The sequence below is a fragment of the Mustela putorius genome, unplaced genomic scaffold, assembly GCF_011764305.1.
Source record: "Mustela putorius furo isolate JIRA1106 unplaced genomic scaffold, ASM1176430v1.1 tig00003859_pilon_pilon_pilon, whole genome shotgun sequence".
Taxonomy (NCBI): domain Eukaryota; kingdom Metazoa; phylum Chordata; class Mammalia; order Carnivora; family Mustelidae; genus Mustela; species Mustela putorius.
Window position 1 is genome coordinate 18,380,029 of NW_025422011.1, and position 9,808 is coordinate 18,389,836.

The 9,808-nt window shown below is 33.5% G+C and overlaps 1 protein-coding gene across 1 annotated transcript in view; it reads right to left on the reverse strand.

Moving 5' to 3' along the window:
* ANO3 (anoctamin 3) overlaps positions 1–4,926 on the reverse strand; it is a 412,327-nt gene extending 407,401 nt beyond the window's left edge. The window contains exon 1 of the mRNA XM_004755876.3: positions 4,383–4,926. Coding sequence (XP_004755933.1) covers positions 4,383–4,536 — 154 coding nt within the window. The 5' untranslated portion in view covers positions 4,537–4,926. The remainder of the gene's footprint in view (positions 1–4,382) is intronic.
* Positions 4,927–9,808: the final 4,882 nt, after the last annotated feature.

Below are 9,808 nucleotides of genomic sequence, written 5' to 3' on the forward strand. Positions count from 1 at the left end.
TTACTTCTTCATGCTTTAAAACATTAGGAGAGTAAAATGAGACTATTCCATTCAAGTATATGGTATTGTCAATAAAACAGTAAATGCTGTTTTTGTCATCTTCCCTATTGCCATAGCAGCAGGGTAACTAGTAAGGCCGGTATTCACACTTGTACTAGCGTAGTAGCAATAACACTTGGAATTGGAAAAAATCTGTGTCCACGTTGGTTTATCACTTACTAAAATTTCACTGTAAAATATCACTAATATGCAGTTTCTTCATTTACCAAAATGGGAGTAATAAAACGATTTGATCTACAGAAGGATTGTACAAGTCAAATTTAAAAGAACTCCATAAATTATCAAATTCTTTGCATAAGCTGACTTTCATTATTATTGTTATAAATTATATGTAAACAGAGGCTTTGTCTTTACCCTTCTTTATATTCTGGTCTTAATCTAGCTTAATGATGTGCATTGGAAATGCTCTACATCTAATTATTTTCATTAAGCTTTTTTTATAGCTGTCGGTGGCCTTTAAAATCAACTAATCTACTCTAGACATTTTAGAGATTAGAAAAATCACCCAGGAGGGATGTTAAAACTTTGCCCCAAGTGACACTGCTTGTTGGTGACTGAGCAGGACCTTATCTTGACTTTTTATTAGAGTTCTCCAGTTACTTCACTAGCATTGCGTAATTCATTTCTTTAACACCAAATCTCCAAAGCAGGTCTTGGAGGATGTTAGGAAATGTTCTATGTAAAAGGATTTTAGGGTCTAAAGAATATACAAAATTCTAGATTAAATGAAATTAACAAATTTTAAAAAGCTGAATCACTACATTCTTGAATATATGTTAGACTGTGTTGTGATGGAAGTTATTATTACCTATTTGACAGGGATAAATATATATATATTGACATATGTGTACATATAAAACATATGTACACAAATGTATGTACATCTCTGCATGTGTACATATATAGAACATTCACAGCACTGCTTGATATATAGGAAATGATATATATGTGCTTATCATTAATATCACAATGGTGAAAATGATGATCCTGAATGTGAGATGTTCATAATCTTAAAAGAGTCATTTAAAGCACATTCCGGAATCTGGGAATGATATTTATAATCTCATTACTGATTACTGATGAAATACACTTCTGAAACCTAAAGAAGCATTTTTATCCCATGGGACTGTTTTTAATCATAATTTCCATGCAATGCTGAGAAAAAAAAAGAACACTAAGTTTAGAGGCAGAAAGCAGATTAAGAGCAACTCAACTTATCTCTGTCTTTGCCACCACACTCCCCACTGACATAGGCACACATTAGATATGTATATGTGTTTTGTAGGTCCGATTACATTACCTTTTCTGGCCTTTGAATTCTCTTATTTAATAAAGTTCAAGATAAATGAACTCTAACTCATAGAGGTCTTATGAGAACTAGTCAGATTCTGAAAGTATGAATTATCTTCAAGTTATTATGTAAATAAAAGTCATAAATACTGTTTTTGCTAACAATGGAACACATTTCTTTTTAGACATATCTGCTCAACTCTCTATGGACTAACATTCTCCTATTGTATTTTATTTTCCCATGTTGGGGATATGTGCTTATGTATGTTAAAAACATAGTGTCACACAACCAAGATGTTTCTACTAATACCTCATTTTCATTTTCATATAGACACTCCAAGCAAAACTCTCAGTCATAAATATTCAATGAATATATATATTATTTTTTCAATTATTATATTTTAAGTGAATACACCTTGACTCTCTTGAATATAGAGGAAAAGATCTAGCATACAATGTAGATTTTAAGATGACCAATGCACCATAAAATTTTTAAATGAAGGACAAATTCCCCACTGGTAATATCCTATATGATGGTATCATCAAAAAAAAAAATTGTGTGTAATTTCCACATAGTATTTTGGCAGGTAAAATGCATGTATAACCTGACTTGAACAAGTATTCCCTATGAAAGGAAATGAATTAAAAGATAAACTACACTTAAAATTTAGTCACTCGATCACATTTATGACATGCTCATGATTTATAGGCAAAAACAATTGTGAAAAGGCAGTTACCTTCAAGAAAAATCATCTAATGGAAGAGAAGCCATGGACATATGTATTTGTAACAACAAAATCCAGAATATGAATGCTTTCATATATAGGACAAACTTTTTGTAGAAATTAGGCATAGGAAATATTCCTTTATATAAAGAGTCAACCACAGGCATTTAAGAAGAAGATGATATATCTTTTTTCTCAGTGAAACCTTCAGAAGTAGAAGGAGGAGAAACATTTATTAGAAATTATTTTGAAAAAAATAACGCAAACAGTAATTGAAAAGTGTAAATCATTCTTGTAGGATACAAGTAGGTTACATGAAACTGGCAAAGTTCTGGGGAGAAAAAGATTTAGATCCTAGAGCACCAGGTTTAGAACAAGGTCATGTACACTTAACAGAGACTGTAAACAAAGGTGGGAATAAGTCAGACTTGTGCTTAGGAGGCTATCAATAGACAAGAAGCTTGTTTTGGAAAACCTGAAGTTGAGATGAGATAGAAGACTACACAGGTGCATGAACTAGGGAAATGAAGAGGGCCAAGATTTCAGTCTCTCAGCCAGGCAGTCAATGAGTCAAGATATAAAGAACCTTTTTTGCCAGGCACCCTGTTTAGTACTGGCTCATAGTGATGGACAAAGAAGTAAAGAAGACCTATATTAAACTAATATGCATAGAAATAACCTTGTACTTTATATTGCAACACGTGTTAAGGAATGTCTGTGACTCAGGGGATATTGACAAAAATAAGAATGTAAGAAGGAGGAGGCATTTTTAGGGAGTTTAGTTTATTTGTGTTGAATTTGAGGCACCACCAAGGATATTGAGGTGAAAGTGTCTTCCAGGCACTGGAGAAGAGTTCAAACTTAAGCTCTAGCTGTGTAATGCCAGTTTTAGAAAGACAGCAGTTGAATTTATTGGACTAGATGTGGTAACTGGAACAGAGACAACTAGAAGACAAAAACATGGTGAAAAGAACATGGGTATTTAAACCATGACTAAACTGGTACATGTAAAATAAGTAATGTGTCTTTTTCCTGTCTAAGTCTACTATACTGTACTGTTCATTTGTAAAACAACAACAACAAATAAACAAACAACAAAAAAACTCTCGATTTTTCCATTTATGAAACTGTATGTTCAATATCCAGTAAGGCTTTCAATTTAAGAAAGAGAAATAATGGTATGGGTGAAAGAAAATTTTAAAAAGTTGTCATATCTCCTGATTATAGAACTTCCCATATTATAAAACAAGTCATATAAAACAAGAGTGTACGGACAACAATTCAACAATTGGTTGGGAGTCACATAAAACTTCTTTTCAAAACTTCTTTTCATCTCAAAATAAATAAATATGCCAAGTTTTCTTAGAAGACTCCTCTGGTTGCAAACTAGAATTTGTTATTTCTACAAGTTCTTTTTCATTGGACAAAGATTAATGACCTGTATGTAACATCCAGAGCTATAAAGACTTTGCTTAACTTTTCCTTTTCTCATTGTACTGTCTTTTTTATGAGGAAAGATAAACAACTAGCTCATAACGGCATTTTCCTTTAGAACAGTATTTATTTAATATATTTATTTATTATACTTTTTTTCTACAAAGCACAACTAATTCATTATTGACATCTCATAGCTGTTCACTATAATCCAAACCCACAGAATTTCTTAATGTATGCAGACTATTAGTATATAGCATTGTTTCCTCAAAACTGCGGTGCTAAAATAAAAATTGTTGGATGCTGGATAAGTAAGTACCACCCACAGATATCAAAAAATACTATTTTCACATTGAAGTTTGTCAGCATTGTCAGCTCATATAGAATTTAAATAGGTCATAAAATAACATAAGAAAAAGGAATATTTTTTTTGTTCTTAATGAGAAGGTAAAGAAAACATATTATCCTTCATATAATTATATAAAAGGAAACTGAAATAGAAGAGATGAATGAAAGACGGCAGGACTTTTTCTGCAGTTTATGGATACAATCCCTGATTTTATCAATCATCCCAAAAAAAAAACTAAGACTTGATAGACTTGAGTTCAGAAAAACAAAATCTACTTCACTATTAATATTTTTCTGTGTCCCTTAAATTTGTTTTCTGGCATTTCACTCTACTGGGGCAATGTTCTGTTCTTTTTGTAGAAACTTATTTATATATTTTGAGGGAAAACAACTGATGAAACTAAAATTGACATCAGTTTTACCACCACAAAGTAGGTGACATCAAGATTTGTTTGTAACATATATGACATTAAAGAAAATACAGATGTAAGATACACAAAAATATCAATCTAAAGTTTAGCTTACCAGTGGGGACAGAATTGGCATGCTGAAGTTCCAGTTGACTAGAATCATCAGAGAGTTCGGTCAAACAGGTTAGTGTAAATTCTGGGTTGGAAGCATGCTCATGTCTGAAGCCTTCAGGAGAAAGATAATCCAGCTCAAACTTCACAGTTGACATTGCAAAATTCTTAAAGAGCTATGTAAGTCAAAGTTCACACTACTGAAGTTTTAAAAATCATAGAAGACAGAAAAAAAAAATCACTGTATTATAATCAGTGGTAACTTCAGGCTTTCTGGTGATTATTCTCACTTGGAAATCCAAAAGAGATAAAACATGCAGAGCTGACTCTCTAAATTTCTGTATTCATGCCTTTTCTAGGCAATTGACTTCAACAGGATGGATGGATTTTAGAGTTGTTTTTTCTTGACGATATCTTGCTGCCTTAAAATGACAGCAGCACTAACTCCATCTCAGAGAGGCTGCAGTGAAAAGTAAAATGGGCTAAGTGAAGGCATAGGCAAGGCTGCAGAGATGCTTTTAGTAACTTGGTATTGGAAGTTCTCATTCACATTTCTGTATACAAAAGATCAGCTGGGTGGGGCTAAAGCCTGTAAGAGAATGAAACTTTTTTCTACTGGGCAGCTCATCAACGAATGTTTTAATATGGAAGGAAATTAATCCTAAATGATATTTCCAGGGTCACGGTTGTAAGACTATAGTCCTCATGCTTATTCAAAGATGATGATTGTGGAGACTAAAAGGTAAATTAAGCAACAAATCTTCTGCACAATGAAGAAACAATCAACAAAATGAAAAGGCAAGAATGGAATAAAATGTTTTCAAATCATTTATCTGATATTTCAATATCCAAAAAATAAAAGGGACTCCTATAATTCAGTAGTAGAAGTAGCTATAATAGTAATAATAATAGTAATTCAATTTTTAAAAATGGGCGAACAATTTTTTCATCTTCCAAACATGACATACAAATGGCCAGTAAGTACATGAAAAGGACCTCAACATCACTAATTATCAGGGATACGCAAATCAAAGCCAAAATAAAGTATCACCTCATACCTGTTAGAATAGCTATTATCAAAAAGACAAGAAATTGAAGACATGGAGAAAAGGGCACACTTATGCAATGGTGATGGGAGTGTAAATTAGTAAAGCCACTGTCAAAAACACTATGGAGGTCTTTAAAGAATTAAAACAAAAACAAAAACAAAATAATAAAAAAACCTACCATATGATCTAGCATTCTTATTTCTGGGTATACATCCAAAGGAAATAAAATCATTGTCTCAAAAAGATATCTGCACCCTTTGTTCACTGAAACATTATTTACAGTACTCAAGGCATGGATTATTTAAGTCTCTTCTGACAGATGAATGATAAAGAAAATGTGATATACAATGGGATATTTTCAGCCATAAAAAAGGAACTTGGGGGCGCTTGGGTGGCTCAGTTAGTTAAGCTGCTGCCTTCCGCTCAGATTATGATCCCAGAGTCCTGGGATCGAGCCCCTCATCGGGCTCCCTGCTTCAGCAGAGAGTCTGCTTTTCCCCCTCCCTCTGTGTCTCTCTCTCAAATAAATAAATAAAATCTTAAAAAAAAAAAAAAGAAATCTTACCATTAGTGACAAAATGGAGTAAACTTGAGGTTGCAATGCTAAGTGAGATAAGTCAAAGAAAAGCAAATGCTGCATGATCTTACTTATATGTGGAATCTAGAAAAGCCATACTTGTGGAAACAGAGTAGATTGGTGGTTGCCGGGAGTGGGATTGGACGTAATGGGAGATGCTGATCAAAGGATATAAACTTTCAGTTATAAGATGGGTGAGATCTAGGAATGCAATATATGGCATGGTGAGTATAGATAACAATACTGTATTATATACTTGACAGTTGCTAAGAAAGTACATCTTCAATGTTCTCATCACCAAAACCAACAACAAGAACAACAAGCAAACTGTGAGGTGAAGTATATATTAATGGACCTTGTTGTGGTAATCATTATGAAATACTTGCATATATCAAGTGATCACATTATATACCTTAAACTTACAAATGTTATCTCAATGAAGTTTAGAGGAAAAGCTATATTTTAAAAATGGTGGTCAAATAAAATACAGCTTAAGAAACACAAAAGACTGATTTCATAATATGAGCAGGTGATCAGTGGAGGAGCAAATGCTAAAAACATAGTAATTGAGGAAATGGATATTGTTGTACTAGTTAAGAAGTAAAGGATGTGATCCTTCTGAGTATCTGGGCAGAAGGTTATTTTGGTCAACTTAGAAATTTTAATTTAAGGGCACCTGACTTGGTTAAGCATTCAACTCTTGATTTCTGTTCATGTCAGGATCTCTGGGTTGTGAGATCAAGCCCTACGCTAGACTTCATACTGGGCATGGAGACTGCTTAAGATTCTCTCTCTCTCTCCCTCTGCTCCTTCCCCCACTGCAAACACACACACACACACACACACACACACACACACACACTCTCTCTCTCTCTCTTCTAAAAAACAAAGAAAAATAAATTTAGGATCTCATTCTTACTCATCTTCTGTTCTTGAGTGCATGAATCCATAATGATCATGAGGAAGTACCCATTGACAGATCATAAAAAAAATAATTTAGCAAAAGCCATCCTTCAGTTTAGAGTCAAACTAGATGAAGTTCAGATTAGTTCTTTGACGGTCTTTTAAAATCTATTATATTAATTTATTTATTCATTTAAGTGAGTGTTTATTGACCCCGTATTAGGTGTTAACTTAGACAGATGAATGTTAAGACAGGTCAATGGAAAAGATGTGGGCCAAATCTGGACTCAAGGACTGACTGAGATTCTAGTTATAACCATTGTACAAGTTATGGCAATAGATGTGCTACACATGAAGCCTGGCATATTTGAAGCAATATGACTTCTTTTTCCAGCACTCTTTGAGAAAGTAAAAAATATTTAAGAGGTTTGTAAATTCGTAGTTGTTAAAATATGAAAAGTATTCTGGACAAAAAGTGGCATGTCTTACTCATCATTAGTTATAACTGAACAAACAAGGAAAGAAAATTATCTCTCTGCTCTGCATGCTTTTATAAACTACTGCTCATGGCTCAGGAATGACTGTCATTACAACAGCATCGACAACAAACAAAATGCCATTCAAGCCTCGTCTACTATCATTCTGGAACCAGCATGAAAAAATCTGACTAATATGGCAAATATGGCCAAGTTTCACTGTTAATTACATGATACTTTACTTATATAAGAAGGTAAAAGCAGAATTAAAATTATAAATAATAATTCAGCAAAATACTATCATTGCTTAAAAGAAATATCAAAGTATCAGTATATATTCAGAATACCTGACAAAGTGCTTTCATAGTAATACAGATTCTACTTGCTTCCCTACTACCTATGGATTCTTAGCCTCTGTGTTAAAGCTTCTAGAAAAGGTGCATGTTGGTCAGTACTGAGAAAATGAGTTGAAAAGATGGTTGGTAGGAAAAGGAAAGCAAATACAAGGAAATGAATAAAGGGTAAAAAAATGTGTATATACAACTTAAAGAAAAAAAGTAGTTTCTAGAATCACAAAAGATGGGCTTCACAGTTCTCAACTGAAATATCTGTCATGGTGTTTGGTGGGGTATACTTTCCGAGAGACAGTCTCAATGGTTTAATTTGAGTTGCTCATGAGTGTTTAACTACTAGGTAATTTCTACCCCTTTTATCTCCCATAAATTTGATCAAATCCTCAAGTGTTCCTTCCTTCAAGCAATAATTTAAAGGGTATGGTTACATGGAAATGCGATTTGGCCAGAGAGTTGCAGTTAAATCACAGCATAAATGATTTTCAGTAAGACCCATCCCTGAGGGGATGATCTCTTATGTCACAGCATAGTCTCATTGTCTCAAGTGGTGGGACTTCGTTTTTGAGCATGAAGACATCTTGGAACCAAAAGAGAACACACACACACACACAAATACAGAGTTATCCAACCATCTGTATTCATACTGTGATATTCTGAGTATCAATATCTGACATAATCATATAAAACTACTTGAAATTCATGAGCATTTAAATATGTTATCAATTACATTTATATATCTTTGAAAATGTGCTCATGTATGCGTAAGAAATGTTACTCATTTGCTCTAAGATAACTGTAAGTATGCATGCAGATTTATAAATCCCATACAGTAATTTGATATGGCTCATATATCCATAAACTGGGAATTACTATTCTCTAATATATAAAAAATAAGATTTTACTGCTTTGTATAATAGAGATAAGCAAACTCTGTCAACAAACTCACTTCATTGTCCTTTTCCACTAGTAACCTAGGTACAAACATCTCCTGAGGTCTCCAGAAATCTGGTGGTAAAGGACCTTCAGTTAATGTGGATACTCAAGGATCAGCTCAGCAGTTCTCTGTTCCTGAGTCTTTAGCCAAAGCCTGTGTAGACTTCAAGTATATTTTTTTCCTTTTAAGTCTGTAAGTACTTTATTCCCTCTCCCTAGTTTTATTGAGATAAAACTCACGTATAACATTGTGTGAGATAGAAGTATTACCTTAATTTTATTGTAGACATCAAAGTTTTAGTAAAGGGGTTTCCACGACATCTTGGCTAACAATTTTATTTAGAACAGTTTGCTATAAATCTTAGAAAATATCCATGTAAACCTTTAACTCAATCATCTTCCTAAAACCCAGAACATGTCCTTCCCCGCCCCCCCCCCCATCTTTTAGAGTATAAACAGGAGATGGCAGGAAATGCCACACAAAAACAATTCTTTTGATTGGTCCAGCTGCAAATATTTTCCTCTCAACCTGGATCAGTTTATCTCTGTTACTATAGTAACCACTCACTTGCTAGTGATTACAGTAAATTCAGATCTCTAGTCCCTCATTAATTTCAAAACACAGGCTGTATTTAAAAACCTTTTTTGTTCTCAGGTATGCTTAATTTTGGTATAATCTGTCTTGGGTTCTCTTAACTGGCCAAACTAACTTGATCTTATTTTGAAAATGGTTAAACGTAACTGTAATTGTAATTTTAACTGCATGATAAAAATACATTCTTAAAAAAGAATAAGGCTTGCTTTTTACATAGTTGTCTAAATATTTACAAGTTGCTAAAAGGAACAATTGTTAGGAATGTCGGACAATATATATTTGCTAGAAAAGGTTTCAGAATGACTCTTTGAAGCCACAAAGCTAACCATAACTAACTGAAAAAAATTACCGTAGAATACTATTGAACTAACTGAAGAAATTTTAAAAGATCTACCAAGAGCAAAAGAGTAAACTATAAGAAAATTTGAGGAAATTCTGGAATATACGGTGGAGGTGAGGGCTGAACTGATTGAGTAATGAGCAATTCCATGAAGGCAAAGAGGAAGTTGCCCAGGTGTAACTCAGGACAACCTGAATACAAGAC